Genomic DNA, 18,957 nt, shown 5'->3' with positions numbered 1-18,957 from the left:
GTGACTTACAAACTGGAGGCTCCTGTGAGCAGTCCAGGTTGGAGGCTAGAGCAGCAAGGCAATGTAAAGGGCACCCCAGGTTACAAGGTAGGGGTGACACAGCCCACACCTAGTCCGGATTGTGATCCAGTATGTCATACCCTCTCACACACTCCAAAAATATAGAGTGCAATACCCCTTTTTAACCTTTATTTCAACTGAGGGCACCCTCTGTGGCTGGTAGATATCTAAGATGGACTCTGCCATTCCCCATACTTTTTCTTCCTGTTCCTAACTTACCAGGTCAATAAGCAACCTATTACAAGTTAACTCTGCTCCTGCTGCTAACCAGGGTTGTAATCAAATTAATCACCTGCTTCAGAAATGGTAAAAGTCAGCATCCACATATTCTTATTTATGTGCACAAAAATTCAACAATGTAAAATCCCATTGTCATCAGTGGCACAAGTAACATCTATTTCAAATAAGTCTTGCATCAACACGTACACCAAGTCACTCTACAGTATTATACCACGCACAATCCCATACACTGCAATCACTGTGCACGCAGTTATGACCCAATACAGGTCACATAATACACACCATATTTTTACTCTTATACTGCACCACAGAATACATAGGTCACATGATCATGTCACGTAGAAATCATTAGCACAGCTGCCTACTATTAATTTACATAGAATTTGCCAGATATGCCACAAAAAGAATATGAAGGTTGATGTTTGCAATTAGATAGGATTAGTTCAACAAAGCAAAGAGCTTTCCATATTCTTAACTTCTTTATATGCAAGTATATGAAAGTAATAAATAATCCCACCAAGTTTGTATGGGTTTTAGATAAATTTTGCTCTGATTAACATCATCCTTCAGAATGTACTTAAGCTGTATGAAAAAGGAGATGCTCTGTATACTAAATACTATTGTTTTCCTTGAAATCTTTTCTAAAGTGGTGAGCTGTAGTCCAGTACATGTGCTACCAAAAAAAGGTAATAAGAGGACATGCGCTGTAATAAAGGTTACTACCTAACAACTTGGTATGAATATTGCAAAGATAGCTTAACATAAGAAGCTTAATGTCCCCACTTTTCAAAAACAAAAAACTAAATCCATAAGTTTTTAACTCAACACCTAATCCCGTTGCCATGTAAGTCTATGGCCAAGTTATCATTAACTTACATGGGAGCACGATCTGGTCCTCAGTTTTTACTAGTACTTTAGTAGAGTCAATCCCCCAAGAGGGTGGGCCGGGGGCATCCCAGGATTTTGCCTGATATTTGGAGTGACATGGCCACTAAAATACTCCTGTGAGGGTCATGGCTTAAGAATCTAGATGCCAAGTGTGTACACACACACAGAAATACAGTACGCCTACGATTAGATCAATGCAAAGCCTTAATAAACAGGAGTAACCACAGCAGCTGTGGACAACAGAGAGTAATTATCAGTACTGTACTGAAACAAGCGCTAAATAAAAAAAAATTACTCAGGAAAATTCAGACAAAAATTAAAAAATAAATCATTTTCATATAAAATTTCCACAGAAAAGATTTGACTTTTTTATTTTTTGGGACAAAAAGTCAAAAACTCTGAGTTTTTGAATGAAAACCAAGAATTTCTATTTGGAATTGCTGCCACAGTGCCTCATGCCCCCATTCTCCTGGCTCCCTGGCCAGACTACATCTCTCATGATGCACCACCATCTCCCCTCTTGCTGTTCCATCATGCTACATCATGGGAGATGTAGTCCAGGTGGGGAATCTGACCCATAAAACAGAATGAGGGCATGAGTCACCCAAACCACAACTCTCATGAGGTACCGCAGCGCTATTTCTGAATACAAATTTTTTGATTTACAGACAAAATTGTTTATTTTAATGTGTTTTTGTCAATTAAAAAAAAAATGTTCTCTGGAAAGCAGAATGTTTTCTTGAGAAGTTTCATTTTGGTGAAAGCCTAATTTCTTGTTGGGAAAGAGTTTCAATGGAAAATTTTCAGCCAGTACTACTTAAAACTTAGTAACTAATGAGGAGAACAAAAAAAAAAAGAAAAAGAAAAACATTATGGAAAAGTAGTAATTACACATGCTCTGTACCTCATATAAAAACATACATCCAATTGGTTTTAGAATATTTACTTTTATTGTTGTACACCTTTTTGAAGAGGAATTACTTCATTTTAAAAAAGGGTAATGTCTTACCAAATGTCATTTTCAACAGTTACATAGTGTGGAATTTCAAAGCTGTCTAGGAAAGAGGGGAAAAGAGAACAAGACCTGTCCTTGAAATCCTCAGACTTCCCCCCGCCCCAGCTTTAAGTTAAAAAATGGCCAAATTACTTTTTCAAAAAATGTTGATCAAACTACACCAAGCCTAACAATGTCTGTTAATGAAAGCCTATTAAATATGAAACAGATGAAATGCTAACACACCATAAGTACATCAACCCTATTGTAAGGGCAACCTTGAAGCAAAGGACAGTGAACTTGATTAAACAAAACAAAAACAAAAACCCACACACGGTAACTATAAAATACTCCCACATGGGTTAGGATATTTTACACTTGCCATTTCTTCTGACCTACGCATGGAGGAACTGCTATTGCTTTTACTCTTACTGCAGCAGACTGTTTATATGCACAGGTTTCAGAGTGGTAGCCGTGTTAGTCTGTATCAGCAAAAACAACAAGGAGTCCTTGTGGCACCTGTTAGTCTCTAAGGTGCCACAAGGACGCCTCGTTGTTTATATGCAGGCACCCAGATTCCTCTCCTGCACACTACATGAGGTTTGCTACAAAAAGCACATGACTGTTTAACTTATCCAAATACCAGGTTGTACAGGACACTCGCTCTTCAAAACTCTGCTGCATTTTGCCGACCTTACAGAAAAGCAATTCTCAGTTCTTCACAGGGGGAAAGAAATACATGGGATGTCACTTGTCCCAAAGCAACTAAAACCTACCATGTGGTAGGACATTTGTGTGTGTGCATCTATGTGTGTGTGCCTCTATATGTGTGTGCGCGCTTGACAACGCTGAAATAACTGCAACAGCAACAGAAAAGTGCTTTGCTGAATGTAGGCCTGAGTGAAGTACGTGCTTAACTTGAAGCATGTGCTTATAGTTCCATTCAAGTCAATAGGACTTAAGGAAGGGCTTAAGCTCTTTGCTGAACTGGAGCCTTAAAGAGGAAAATTATAGCTACATGGATATTGCTCTCACAAATGCTCTTATTTCAAATTTGCTACACAAATTCTACCATCTTTACCCTCAAATAGAAATTGAGCATATAAAATAAGGGACAAATTCTGCCCTTAGTTACACCCTGTGCAACCCCACTGATGTCATTCCAGATTTACTTTGCTATGAATGAAAGTAGAATTTAGTCCAGATTCTTGGATGTAAGGCAAGGGGATTTGACCACCGCAATTATATCTTTATGACACTTAAATTGCTTAGATTGGCTCCTAAGGATATTGCTACGAGTCTACGCTGCATTACAGATCTATTGCCTCACCTCAAATCCTCTTCTAATATGTTTACCCAGAACCGTTAATCCATACCAGCATTAATGGTTTTTGCACATTGTGACAAGATATTTTTCCAAGTAGTATCAGTTTCAACTTTCCTTTTCTCATACATATACACCGCTACCCCGATATAACGTGACCCGATATAACACAAATTCGGATATAATGCGGTAAAGCAGTGCTCGGGGGGGGGGCGGGGCTGCGCACACCGGTGGATCAAAGCAAGTTCGATATAACGCGTTTTCACCTATAACGCAGTAAGATTTTTTGGCTCCTGAGGACAGCATTATATCGAGGTAGAGGTGTATATACAGTATTGTGTGCATCTCTGTGCGTCTCTTCATCTGTGTGTCTTAAACTCCAGCCATCAGTGAGTATTGCATCTCTTCCTACCTCTGGCAGCCCTGATACTGTTTATACAGAGAGGTGTACAGCAGAAAAGAAGATTAGGAGGACAGGGTTCCCCTCTTCCCCATTAAGACAGTTATTAGAGGTTACTATTTATCTTTGTTTTCGCTAATTCAGATGTCCCTGTGGCCTACTCATTCTGTCTATAGTAGGTGCACTAAGAGGGACACACCCAACACTCCTACTGATGGCTGGACACGTTGAGTCTTGTAGACTAGAAAACAAAGTCCAGGGGACAATTCTGAACTTTAACCATATGTTACCACCAGGGCCGGCTCTAGCATTTTTGCTGCCCGAAGCAAAAAAAAATTTTGGCCGCCCCCCCTTTTTTTCCGTGTCCCCCCCGCCCCCAGCCCTGCCCCAACTCCGCCCCTTCCGAACCCCTTCCCCAAATCCCCGGCCCCGCCTCCTCCCCTGGGCTTGCCGCATTTCCGCCCCCCCACTGTTTTCCGCACGGCAAGCCTGGGAGGGAGGGGGGAAGAAGCGGAGTGGCGGCGGCGCGCTCAGGAGAGCAGGCAGAGGCGGAGTGGAGCGGAGGCGAGCTGGGGCACTTTTTCTCCCCATGCCACGAAGTCGGTGCCTATGATGGCCGGCGCCAGAATGCCGTCCCTAGAATGTGCCGCCCCAAAACCTGCTTGTTTTGCCGGTGCCTAGAGCTGGCTCTGGTTACCACCTGGCAAATTATAGTGGAACACTGAAATCTATATGTCTAACCATACAGATAGACTGTACACTTCTGACAACTTATGAACTCTTCAGCACAATAAGTCTAGTTACTGTACTTCAACATTTAGATATATTAAACCAAGGGTTTTCTGTAACTGAACAAGACGTGTCAGTGCATGTTTGGTGTACATGACTATCACCAGCCTGAAATATTTAACAAATCCTATAGCACATGAGTGGGGCTCTGCATGGGTTTGCTCAAACAGATCAGATTTCAGGAGAAGGGCCTACGTGTATTGATATGGTAGAAGGAAAACAAAGTAAAAGGATAACATTTTAGTCACCCCGTTTGCACACTATCCTTTCTCCGTGCCCCGTTCTTCTATCTACAATATCACTGCACGGAAGTACGCCATGAAAACTTTAATTTGATTTGCTGAGTGTAACAGCATAGGTTAGATGTTCCAGTAACTCAAACCACCTTAGGGACATTACATTCATCTCCTACCAGCAAGCAAAATATTTAAGACACAAGTTTGGAACTTCTACCTCATTTCTGGAGTTCAGGTATTGACATTAGATAAGCCCCAAAAATACAACCCCATGAATATCAGACCCCAACTATGATCATGCTCAGCTTATAGTAAGCCACTTGCAATAATTCTGCTATGTACAAAAAAAGAACACTTAAATGTACGTTATGACATTTTGATTGAAAAGTACTCTGTGGGCTTCTGAGATTGTTACAAAAGCATGGGTGGGTAATGATTTAATGCTAAAGCACATCAACCTTGCTCTAAGGCAAGCAACATGCACCTAAACTCCACACCAGTCTGCCCAATGACAGAAACAAAAAAAGATACAAACATGAGATACAAATATGAACCCCAAAAGGTTTGCTCCATTAGTGATGTTGGCAGACAGTGTCACTATATGTGTAAAAAAGCTCTCTTAAATCTTTCAGCATCTCCTTTCCCAGCATTGGTATGGAGAGAAAGTAAGTGGTTGGAGTGCACTGCCTCCTGTTGGATAAAACAAGAGCAGTATGGACAGCAACTGATTTTTATCTAGGGTTTCATACTATGTTCATCACTATAGGGTAAAAGGTCTCTCTTGACTTTCAATTTTTTTAGCTGTAAGAAAGAATGTTTATAGCATAATATCCCCTGACTGCCAAAGAAATTATAAAGAGAATAAGCCACATTACTGGATATTTTTAGTTTTACTTTTAATAAACTTCATGACTGCTTGTCAAACAAGTCTAACCTTTCTGGGTAAAAAGAAAATCTAAAAATAGAATCATCATTTGTTCTAATAATCAGGGGAGATGTTTTCTCCAGTGAATGTTACTGAGAGGAAACTCCATGGGATTCTGTAGAAAGGGTCACAATGGCCAACTGTGTGAAACTCAGACTAATTGTGGACATTAAGGTATAAAGCCAGCATCAGATTCATAATGTAGACAGTGAAGAGGAAGAAACCACAACTTGACTCTTGGGAAGAGCAAGAGAGGCCATGGAGGCCCTGTACCTGTAAGAGGAAAAGGGAGAAAAAGAATGGAGAAGTGAGACAAGAAAGACTAAGCCAAGACGTACGGAATGAGGATTTGCGGGGGGGAGGGAGAGGAATATCTGAGACTGACGCAAAGAAATGGAAAACACCCACGTACACACTTCACAAGGACCTATGAAGTGGATGAAAAGTGCAATGAGAAAACCTTCAAAATGTCAAGCAAGTTGTAACCAAATATGGCTGTCTATATGAGTATGGAGAAAGCCTTAAACAATAGCTCGGAAATATGAACTGTCCCAGGCATTTCAATGGAGTGCTAAATTAGATTCCAGCCGACACTGTTAACTATTTCACCAGCTATCAAAGCCTGTAAGAAAAGTATAATGAAGATCTACATCGGCATTGCCCAAAATGGGGGAATGCAAAGGACTAGCTGGGGAAGGAGAAGGCATAGATTAGAAGATGTATAAATGAAGATCTGTAGGCCGCTAACAACACGACATGTTGGCAGACATGATTGTGTTTTCCTGAAGAAAGAGCTCAACTTTCAAAAGTTTGAGAAACATTGCACAGGGAATGGAAGAGCCACACAAACTAGATCATATAAAGCTATAAGACCTGATATTGCAGAGACTTACACACCGGAATAACTTCACATACTAAGTGACTCAATCTCCGGACCCAACTTTCTACAGTTCTTCCCATTTCATCTAGAAAACATATAACAGTGATACAAGGAGCTACAGTAGTCCAGGCCCTCCTGGATATTTATGTAGTCTAGTCTCTCCACAGTTCCTCCTGTCTCTGTATTACTGATACCACAGAAGATATGAGAAAGCACAGAAAAAAGTAATATCCCCTTCCATGGGCCACAATGTGGCACAAAGCAAGCTGCATTTTGAGCACCCTACCGTAACCATGAAAACATATTTTTTTCCCAGATTAATTTCCCTTTTGATAAGATGACTGATGTAATTTGAAAAATGTATATAATTAGTTTGACCATTAAATACTTTAATTTACTTAAAAATCTTGTTAAAGCTACTGTGTTGTTTGCATAACAACTCCTTGGAAGCTTAGTAGTGATTTCATTTTACTTTATATCAAAACTTTGTGTTCTTCCAGCATGCAGTTTTACAAGTGATAGGCTGATGGCATTTGGAAAAGTTATTTATTCTAAAAGAAAAGCATTAAAGCTTTTGTTTTGGGAAGGAAAAAGGCCATACAGGTGAATAATGATATGGACATGGCATTCAAGTTGGGATCTACCACCTCCAAGAGTGCCCCTTTAACTGCATCATGTCATATAGGTAGGACCATTAATTGCAATCTGTACTACATGAAAGGGAACATGCTTCTTATTTACAGAGTACCAACAGCATGATAGGCACTTTACAGACAGCTATGAAGACAAGATCCCTGCCCTGAAGAGAGAGTGCTCAAACTCAGCGACAGCAATGTGATGCAACAAATAGTGTTTCATCTCACGTTATTTTAATTTCAATACTTCTATTTAGATTTTTTTTAAAGGTGGGAAAAGGAAAAAAAAAGGAGAGACATAATAACCTGTTACCTTGGTTTTAAAAAACTCCACTGAAGACATTACACTTTATAAAGATATAAAGAGAAGCCATTATGAGATTTTTAAATTTCTAACCCAGAAGTGGTTTCATTTAATTTCTCTTGTTATGCAACTTAATTCCTGTTGTTATGGTGGGCAGACCATTAACTCCAGGACGAAAACTCAATAGTCCACTAATTATACAGATTAACGGATCTTTGCTTCCAATTCCTTTCTCCCTGCCTCCTTAGCAACTTAAACATGACCTAAAGATCCAACGCGGAGTGCTGATTTCTTTAGATAGTTAGACAAAAGAAGCCTGCAAGCCACTACAACGTCTCTCTGCATGCAAAGCTGTAAACTAAAAGTTTTCACTCTTTCTTTTGGGTGGGTGTGTATGGAGAGGTGTGGAGGTGTAAAACAAAGTTAAGATGGAGTACTTAAATTGGTTATAATTAAATATGAGTACCACTGCTTAGTCTTACAGGGGGGGGGGGGGGAACACTGCAAAATTACAGTGTGTGCATTTGAAAAGAGACACAGGAACAGCAACTGCCCTCTAGCTATCAGGGGATTTACCATGCATTTTTGACTAAGCCTCAAACCCAAACCAAAGTAACATCCTCATATATACACAAAGAGTCTTATTATGACAGCTTCCCTTCCAGGGAAAAGAATCTTTCAGTAGCCACATGACCATTGAAATCTATGTTCAGTTAAAAAAAGGGAGCACCAATGCAACTGATAATAAGCATAAGCTTTGTGACTAGAAATATTTAGCTGAGTATTTCTGGGACTGCAGAGTCATTGATATAGCTGAATTCTATTTCAGGCTGCCCAATATCAAAGTCTCACTGTTTGTACTCTGTGACAACGTGTTGTTGCACTATCAGCATCATTACCGGATTAGACACTAGAAGTGCTACTTATTGCTGGTAAGAGCTTTTAATGTTAGACGCAAGGGCAAACACTGTCTAGCCTTACTCACCTGAATAGTCTTCAACGGGAAGACTCATATGAGCAAAGTTTTGAAGGGGCATAGCTTGCAGGCACAGGGCCTAGAACTGGTAACAACATAGGAGAGGAAGATGAACAGCGGCAAGAAGGAGTAGTAAGAAAGTGAAAAGGAATAAAAACTAAAGGCAAGTCTACACTACAAAATTAAGTTGACCTAAGTTACATCGACGTACAGCCACCGCAGTAATTAAATCGCTTTTGCATGTCCACACTCTGCTCCTCATGTTGATGGTGCATGTCCACACCAGGAGTGCCTCCACTGATTGAACTGTCAGCATGGGGCATTGTGGGAGGGCTTTGGAAAAGCCGCAACAGTTGATATAAGCAACGCAGTATCTACATTCACACTGCATCGACTTAACTACATCGACCTAAGGGCTATGCCTCTCATGGAGCTAGAGTTATTAAGTTGCTGTAATGGGTGTATTACATTGGTGGGAGCTACATTTTAGCGTAGACACCTACAGAGTTAGGTCGATGTAAGCTGCCTTACGTCAATCTAACTCTGTAGTGTACACCAGGCTTAAAAGGGAACATTTTTTTAAAAAATTGATGGAAGCAGAGCTACCACTAAGAAAAGATACACAAAGAAACAATGGCTCATCAGTTTCCAAAGACAAGAACAACCATCTCTAGAAAAGTCAACTCAGGCTTCCGGAAGCAGAAAGACTAATGAGGGAGGGCTGAATCCTCTGATTAAAGACAATCAAAAAAAGAGGAACAAAGTTTACTATAGAATGTTTGACCCCTATTCTGCATCTTTGATGGGACACTGCATCTACTTGACATTTTTTAATTGAATCCTGGTACTGGTAGAGGTGAGTTGCTGCTGCTTCATTTTCAAACCTCCAAACTTTCAGTATTTTGAACTCATAAGACTAGGGTACACCTAGTAATGAAATATCTATTTGATAACACCCGAGTACTGACCATTTAGCAGAGTTTTTTTTTTTAAAATCTGTTTCTGAGTCTATCTTGTATTACTGAACAAGACACTTTACATTTCTCATATCCTCGCTCCTCATCAAAAGGCTGAAATGGTCCTTACCTCAATTCAACTCATGCTTCCCGGGCTCAAAACAAAAGTACAGAGCCACACTACAACTAAAAGGAAAGCGGGAAACGGAAAGCTGAGAGCATGTCCTCACTACTAGGAAAACGTGATTTTTATCTCAACCATCTAGGCTCCATAACTTTGTTTTCACACTGAAGAATTTTGAGTTTATCTATCTAAGTTTTTATAAGATTGCCCATTACCCTGGTATCTGGTTGCCTGCCACAAAAAATAAAACACGAAAGTATCAAAAAAAATTTAAACTCCCAATTAAAATATTTGTTAAATTAAATTAATTATCAGTCTAGTGTCAGTGTGCTCACTCTCAGTAGCACTCTTGCTTCTAAGCCAGACCAGAAAGCTCAAGTCCCAGTTTTAACAACATATCCAGTGTTATACCTGTTGAGCACTATTAGGGGCTGCCACACTAGTAAAACTGGTGTCTTCTCTACACGTATTGTATATTAAAGATTTCAAGACATTTCCCCAAATGGAGTAAGGATCTGGACAACATTCCCTTTCTCAGTAAGGATTATTTCATATCCAGACTGTGTGAATTATTGCTGAGTACTTAATGATGCCACGTTGCTATCCCAGCATCAGTATCTGAAGTGTCTGTAATGCACTTTGGGACATCTAAAGCATTGAAGTCAGTAAACAAAATCTATTTTTATTTCATTTCAATCCAATATATAGAAGGAAAATCTGCCATACTGCCATTTATAGAACATGCCTCCAGTGCTAACACTAAAGAAAACAAGTTGTCAAGTCACACCTTAGTCTAACAGATCGGATTAAAAAGAGAACTGCAACACATTTAATAAATTAACCGTTGAGATCCCAAGTCACTAAATGAAATGTGCATGCTGTTTTAAATTACTGATTATGGCTTATCTGTAACAGAATATTTAAAAACCTTTATTTCAGTATTGTATATCCACCTTAATCCAGAGGGGTAGAGGGTTTACTGGGAGGGAAGGGGTTGGGTTTGGAAGGATGCAGAGGAGGTATCAGTGTTACCTCGAGAGAGGAGGATGCCTCATTACCATCTAAGGTAGAATAAGGAGACAGATGCTCCTGATTTCGGTGCCTGGAATATGTCACCCACTCTTGTCGGCTACCAGGGAATCCTGGAGCTGGGTTAACGCCTATTCAGGTTTAGTGGCTGTTCCACTGCATCCATGCAAGTGTTACTAAGACAGCAGGACCGAGCAGCGGAGTCGGACCCGGACCCCGGCCCTGACCGGGGCGATCCGGATCAGGCTGTGCAGGCGCTATCCCAGCCTTACACGGAGGAGCTTATGCCACAGCTCCCCTAAAGAGCATTTTCTAAATCGGGGATGGGCGGGCAGTAAGGACCGAGGGCAAATATTCCCTGTCCCCAAAGGGGGAAGGAGCTTCGCTGGGGTGGAAAAAACATCGGCAACTTCTGCTACTGCCTCACAGCCGGGCCCGGGACACGTGGAGGCCTGAAATCAGGCAGCCGGGGGGATCAGTGCCTGGCGAGCGGCTGCGGCGGGGGGAGGCCGCCTGGAGCGGGACGAGCCAGGGCACAGCTCGAGGATCTGGTCCCGACTCGGGCCAGCCCGGCAGCACATGCTGCCCGCGCGCCGGGGGGAGAGGCCGGGGCTGCCCCGGCCCGGGGACGTTGCACTCACTTGCAGCTCGGGCCTGGCTTTGGCTGGGGGCCTCCCGAAGAAGGAGGTGCGGGCGGTGAAGAACTCCTCGGACTCCTCCTCCTCCAGGCTGCTGTAGCCGCTGCTCATGCTGCTAGTCCAGGGCAGCGTCAGCGGCCGCCGCTGCTGTAGGGGCCCGCAGGCGGAGACCCCCTTCCCTGCCGCCGCATGGGGGCCCGCTGCTCTCCCTCCCAAGGCTTCCGGGACGCGGGAGCAACAGCTGATGCGGCTGCGGCAGCTGGCTCCCGCCTGCCCAGCCTCCCTGCAGCACAAGTTCACACGGGGCAGCGCAGCCCAAAGGGGAGCTCCGGCTACAGCGCCGCCCTCGCCCCTGCCTCCTCCCCCGGCAGCAGGGACTGGCCTGACGGCCGGCAGCGCCCCCGCCTCGCAGGAGGGGGCGGGTGGTGCAATGCAAACAGCCCGGAAGCCCCCGGCGCCTCTCCCTGCTCACCTTGGGCTGGGATGGACTTTAGTCCCCGAACAGCAGGTGAGCTGGGCGGAGGCACCGTCTCCTGCAGAGCCAGCGCTGAGCAGTTCGTTTCTATGCAACTAACTCCACATCAAGTGCTCGTGGAAGCCTTTGTTATGGACGCCTGGGGTGAGAGTGGGATCGGTAACGGGGAAGGAAGAAGACAGCGCCGTGGGAGAGCCAGTTTGATAGCTCAAAACCCCCCAACTTAAGTGCGTTGATTACTTACGTTGTGCCAATAAGCTGCCAGCCAGGCACTTCAGCAGGAAGAGCGAAGACAAGAGACCAGGCCCGCCCTTCTCTGCTCTCCTCTCAAACTAGCATCCAGGCAACAAAAACCATTTTAACTCCCACCACTTGTTATTTCAGGCGAAGTCTGGGTGTACACATACTCTTCTTGGGAAATAAAAGTGGCTTATGTTTCTGTCTCTAACCAACAGGGTTACAACAAAACTGCAAATCCAAAGCCTGTGACGGCCAGATGCTGGGGGACTGGATGACGGGATGGATCACTCCATAATTGCCCTGTTCTGTTTATTCCCTTTGAAGCATCTGGCATTGGCCACTGTCTAAAGACAGCATACTGGGCTAGATGGGCCATTGGTCTGACCCAGTATGGCCGTTCTTATGTAGCTTGTCAGTTTTACTTCAATTTAGTTTAAAGCAATTTTCCAATTTAAGCAAAATCAAACACTGTTATTCCCCAAGAAGAATGTCCACCCCTAGACTGGCACTGTGGTAACAAAAGGTGTGAATTAAAACTGATTTAGCTATTTTGGGGCAAGTCTGTGCATACACCAACTCTCAGATAGTGGGTAGGGTGTCTGTCTTCACACGTCTTTAAAGTGTCTGGCATGCTATTGGCACAATATAAATATCAATTCATTTGGAGTTTTGGGATCCTTGTACCAACAAACTGTCCATCCACTCACATTGGTTGCTTCCTTCCCCATTACTGACTAGCCCTAGAGTATTCTAGTCCAGGATAGACCAGTCCTAAAGCAAGATGCACCTAAACAATAGAGATAAGGGAACCCACAACCAACAAAGCAATTAGGCATAAGAATTAGTAACTGTGTTGCTGGGTCTACAACTTTTGTTTAGTTGTTTTTAAAAGTTCTCTCCTTTGGAAGGAGCGATATTTAAGTAGAGACCTGAAGAAGGAGCGGATGAAGGGATGGCAATCAAGCTGGGAATTTCAACTACAGCATTGGCAAAGGTGTGGAGGCAGGAGTAGGAGGCCCAAAGGGGGGGCAGTTATTTGTATGGCTCAGTTGGGGCAAGAGTGAAAAGAGATCAGTGCAGAGAAGTAGGCTGATGGTTACTAGATTTTTTTTTTTATTTTCCATTTCCATCATTCTCCACTGTCTTTGCAAATGGCCTCATCCATTTCATGAAGCTCTCAATTTCCTCACAAGCAGAGACATTTAGGTGGGACTGTTCTCCAGAAAACTCCGCAAAATAAATAAGAGATCCCAGATTTTCCCCCAACTATATCATATATTTGATCTTTTTTAAAAAAAGGTTTTGAAGGCACACTGAACTGTGAGTTACACTTGCACCAACACTTTGATCTTCCTCTTCCACCCACCTCAAGTGCACTTTTCCTCCAAGTCTTTCTGCCCCCTTCCAAATGGATTTCATTTTACCTAAATCTTCCTCCAGGTATGCTTTTCATTTGCTTATTGGGCATTGGATTGGGTCCTCCACAGACTACCAGGCACAGATTTTTTCTTACTCCACCCTGACAAGCTTTACCAATTAGTTAACCAAAAAAAGTAATAGTGCATACTGAAAACAAAGATCCACAGTTGGAAGATATACTTACTGATAACTCTGCTGAAGGCTGGCTTATTTTTGTGCAGAATTAATGAAGTGTTATCTGAACATAATGACGTGAGAAGTCAAGGAACATGGCAAAAATTTAAACAACACTTACAAGCACTATGCAGCATAAAGTTAGTTAGTGTTTGTGAAACAGATGTATAGAGCTGTATAAATGCTGCAATACGTGGAAGAGAAAGGAGGCAAAGGGGGTGAATATCTATCTAGGAAAAGCTCAGTTCAAACATAGCATATTTTTCTATGGCAGAAGTGCTAGATGGTCAAGTGGTTCCCAAAGTCAGATAGAACAAGTGTCACAGCCCATGTAATCAACCAGAATTCCTGCTGGTTTCTGTTTGCTTAATGAACTGTCTTTACTAACCATATATTTTCTCTTGAACAACAATAGCAAATCATAATATAATGATTGGGTCATATTCTAGAATGCATTGGCTGTCAATCAGTCACAGAAAGAAAGAAAAATTAAATCTGCTGAGAAATAAGTCTGGCAATCCATTGTTGTGATCATTTGAGCAACTGGCAAGAGGATAATAGATAATGGAGAACACATTTTAAAAAATTTAACAGAATTGAATCCAAATAATACTACAGATACCCACATAAGAGGACTAGAGAACAACATCATTTTATAAAAGCATAGTGTCTATAGAAATCTAATTTTAAAAGAGGTTTTTAAACTACTGCCCTTCTAAGGTCAAAATAAGTTAAAAAGTTTGTGAACCAAATAATACATCTGTGACCAGAAATAGTAACAGGCATACAGCGTTCTGGAACAATGTTCTCATGAATAATCATTAATATAAAGCAAGTGCAGGAAAAGATGAACTTTGTATAATACAGCTGCATGTATCTTACACAAAGAACAAGATAAATATTTTCCATTATAGGTACAGCTAACCTGCAGCCTTATACTTGCATCAAGGATTTGAAAGTTCACTGTGTTGAAATGTAACACCAGGTTCAGCTTCATAAGAACTGCACAGTTAAAGCTGAGATTTTCCTTATAACAGGAAAACAAACATAAACATTTTGACTAACCTGGCAAGGACTCTGAATTGTCAAACATCATTTCATGAAGTCAGATATCTAATTTAATAAAGGTGGACTGTTCTTCAGAGTCTAATGACTTCATTATGTAAACATTTTTTGTTTGCTTGCATTAAAGTAGTAGTTTATTCATCACTGATAAAAAAAACTCTGTGGAGTTTATATCAGTTCCAGCAATAACTGTGCTGTGTTTGCTCTTGCTTTCTGTGTCAGATGATTGAAGAGTGTGTAATCTCATCAAAAAGGAAATTTACCAGACACTCACTGGCCAGTTGGGGTGGCCTAGTAATAGTGCTCTGCACCACTGGGCAGAAGACCCAGCTCCATAAACCAGTCCCGTCTTTTCTCTTGCTCGCGAGGCTGGAGTATGGGAAAGGTACTGGGCCCTTGGAAGCAAGGAAGTAAAAGATGGGGTGAGGCTTAAAAGGTCCTACATCGTTTAAGAATGACTGAGCCTCTAGCTAAACAACAAAACAATCGGAAGGACAGCAGAGTTTTAAGCATGTACATGACTTTGACATTGAAGATAATAGGTCTGATCCTGGGCTGCATCCTTAGGCCTGGTCTACACTAGGCGTTTATGTCGAATTTAGCGCCGTTACATCGAATAAACCCTGCACCCGTCCACACCACGATGCTATTTAGTTTGATATAGAGGTCTCTTAAATTCGACTTCTGTACTCCTCCCCAACGAGGAGAGTAGCGCTAAATTTGACATGGCCATATCGAATTAGGCTAGGTGTGGATGGAAATCGACGCTAATAGCTCCGGGAGCTATCCCACAGTGCACCACTCTGTTGACGCTCTGGACAGCAGTCCGAGCTCGGATGCTCTGACCAGCCACACAGGAAAAGCCCCGGGAAAATTTGAATTCCTTTTCCTGTCTGGGCAGTTTGAATCTCATTTCCTGTTTGGACATCGTGGCGAGCTCAGCAGCACTGGCAACGATGCAGAGCTCTCCAGCAGAGATGGCCGTGCAATCGCAGACTAGAAAGAGGGCCCCAGCATGGACTGATCGGGAAGTCATGGATCTCATCGCTGTGTGGGGAGATGAGTCCGTGCTTTCCGAGCTGCGCTCCAAAAGACGGAATGCAAAGATCTATGAGAAGATCTCTAAAGCCACGGCAGAGAGAGGATACAGCCGGGATGCAACGCAGTGCCGTGTGAAAATCAAGGAGCTGAGACAAGGCTACCAGAAGACCAAAGAGGCAAACGGACGCTCCGGAGCCCAGCCCCAGACATCCCGTTTCTACGAGGCACTGCATTCCATCCTTGGTGCGGCCGCCACCACTACCCCACCAGTGACCGTCGACTCTGAGGATGGGATATTGTCCACGGCCGGTTCCTCGGACATGTTAGCGGACGGGGAAGATGAGGAAGGAGATGAGGAGGACGAGGCAGTCGACAGCGCTTGCAACGCTGATTTCCCCGACAGCCAGGATCTCTTCATCACCCTCACAGAGATCCCCTACCACCCGTCCCCAGCCGTTAACCAGGACACAGAATCAGGGGAAGGATCAGCCAGTAAGTGTTTTAAACCTCTAAACATTTATTTTTAACAGAACAGGAATTTTAACAATACCAACAATGGGTTTCTCATGATTAGTTTGCCCTAGGTGCTTAACGTTTCAGTCCCTGGCAGTGCAACTATTAAAAACAAATCTAACAATGTCCGGTTTTGCATGATTGTTCTGCCCAAGCCGCTCTACTGTTTAGTCCCTGCCACTGCAGCTACAGTAAAATGCGGTCTACATGTCCGAGGATAGAGCAGAAATCCTCCTGGGACATCTCCACGAAGCTCTCCTGGAGGTAACTGGAAAGCCTTTGCATCAGGTTCCTGGGGAGAGCGGCCTTATTGGGTCCTCCGTGGTATGAAACGTTTCTGCGCCAGGAGACCATCAGGTACTCCGGGATCATTGCCCTGCAGAGCATTGCAGCATACGGCCCTGGTCTTTGCAGGCTTTCCCGGAGCATTCTTTCTTTATCTCTGTCTGAGATCCTCATCAGGGTGATGTCGCTCATGGTGACCTGCTTTGAATTAGGTAGGGGAATGTTAGTATTGGGACTGCTTGCCCGTTCCTTTACAGAACTGTAACCGCCGGTTTACAGCCACGCGGTGGAGGCGGGAGAGGGGCGGCATACAGGGATCTTTCCCTGGGACAGCCGCGAGGGGGTGGGACGGGGCAGAGTTGATGCTGGCCGGATTGCTGGCAGCAGGGACTAGCATTGCTTTCAATGTGAAAGGAGGCCAGTGCTACTATCAAAGTTTTAAGCAGCCACAAGTCTACGGCTTACCATGTCTGCCTGCTACACAAATTCCGGTGTCCTGCCCCGCTTCTCAAATCGGCAGTGCAAGACCCCAGGCACTGAATGCGAGGGCCGAAAATTCGACCTTGTCCTGAGTGCGCATGTGATAGGTACAGTGCATGGTCTTGTTCACAGAGAAAGACTATGTTCTTTGTTCACAACTACATTTATCTTTCTGAGGAATTCACTCCCTTTTTTCCATTCCCACAGCCACATCTGCGACTGTCTCCCAACCCAGCCTGGCATCACACACCCAGAGGCTAGCGCAGATTAGGCGGAGGAAGAAGAGGACGCGAGAGGACATGTTCTCAGAACTAATGGGCTGCTCCCGAGCCCAGGCAGCACAGCAGACCCAGTGGAGAGAGAACTTGTCCCAAATGCACCGGACACACATGGAACGTGAGGAGAGGTGGCGGCAGGAAGACCAGCAGGCGACTCAAACGCTGCTTGGACTTATGAGGGAGCAAACGGACACGCTCCGGCGCCTTGTTGATGTTCTGCAGGAACGGAGGCAGGAGGACAGAGCCCCGCTGCAGTCTATCAGTAACCGCCCTCCCCCGCCACCAAGTCCCATACCCCCCTCACCCAAAGTCCAAAGAAGGAGGGGCGGCAGAGTCCGTGAAAACTGTCACTCCACCCCTGCAGACTGCTTAAGCACCAGAAGGCTCTCATTCCCCAAAATTTGAAAAGTCCTTTCCTTCCCGCCTCACCCAAGCCCCCGTCCAAGTTTCACCCCCCAGTTTCATGTGTGGTTGTTAATAAAAAATACGTTTCTGTTCATTACTGTTTCCATCATGTTCTTTAGAGGAGAGTCTGTCTGAAGGGGGGTAGGGGGATTGGTAATTGGACAGGACAGCAGCAGGGCACACACACAGTGCAGTAACTAGTTACCCTGGTCAGTCTGGGAGGTGGTTTTCATGTTCTGTGGGGGGGGGGTGGGGGGTTGCTCTGTGACTTTGTGGCGGGGGAGGGCAGTTACAGATCTTATGCAGCGGCCCTTATCCTGGATCGCAGAGCCACACTGCAGGGGATCTGTAACCCTCCTCCCCCTGCCACAAAGTCACAGAGCCACCACATACACGCAGTCCCCATCAGGAGGGCTGGCAGGCTCCGTTGAAACAACCAGTCCACCACTGCGGAGCCTGTCATTCCTGCAGTTTAGAAGCGTCATTTGCATCAGTACACTACATCCGCTCCCCACCACAGTCTGCGTCCCAGGTTTAAAACATTCCCGCGAAAACAGTAATAAAGAAAACGGTGTCCATTAACAAAATAGAAGTCATTTTATTTTTAAAGGTGTGTTGGAAGGGGGTGAAGGGGGTATGTAACTGGAGAGGATAGTCAACATTGACTGGGTAAAGAAACGGGGGCAGGTTCAGCTTCTCTGTACACAAACTTAAAAGTCACAGGTTACCCTGCTCACTCAGGAACCTAGCTTTCAGAGCCTCCCGGATGCACAGCGCGTCCCGCTGGGCTCTTCTAATCGCCCGGCTGTCTGGCTGTGCGTAATCAGAAGCCAGGCTATTTGCCTCAACCTCCCACCCCGCCATAAAGGTCTCCCACTTGCTCGCACAGAGATTGTGGAGCACACAGCAAGCTGCTATAACAATGGGGATATTGGTTTCACTGAGATCACAGCGAGTCAGTAAGCTTCTCCATCTCCCCTTGAGACGGCCAAAAGCACACTCCACCACCATTCTGCACTTGCTCAGCCGGTAGTTGAAGAGTTCTTTTTCAGTGTCCAGGGTGCCAGTATAGGGCTTCATGAGCCAGGGCATTCATGAGCGGGTAGGCTGGGTCCCCGAGGATCACTGTAGGCATCTCCACATCCCCAAGAGTTATTTTGTGGTCCGGGAAGTAAATACCTTCC

General features: G+C 44.1%; 1 protein-coding gene across 1 annotated transcript in view; it reads right to left on the bottom strand.

Moving 5' to 3' along the window:
* RASSF3 (Ras association domain family member 3) overlaps positions 1 to 11,702 on the bottom strand; it is a 78,093-nt gene extending 66,391 nt beyond the window's left edge. The window contains exon 1 of the mRNA XM_026648778.2: positions 11,402 to 11,702. Coding sequence (XP_026504563.1) covers positions 11,402 to 11,509 — 108 coding nt within the window. The 5' untranslated portion in view covers positions 11,510 to 11,702. The remainder of the gene's footprint in view (positions 1 to 11,401) is intronic.
* Positions 11,703 to 18,957: the final 7,255 nt, after the last annotated feature.

This window comes from Terrapene carolina, unplaced genomic scaffold (genome assembly GCF_002925995.2).
Source record: "Terrapene carolina triunguis isolate 2854851 unplaced genomic scaffold, T_m_triunguis-2.0 Scaffold68, whole genome shotgun sequence".
Classification (NCBI taxonomy): domain Eukaryota; kingdom Metazoa; phylum Chordata; order Testudines; family Emydidae; genus Terrapene; species Terrapene triunguis.
This window is presented reverse-complemented; position numbering and strand designations above follow the sequence as displayed.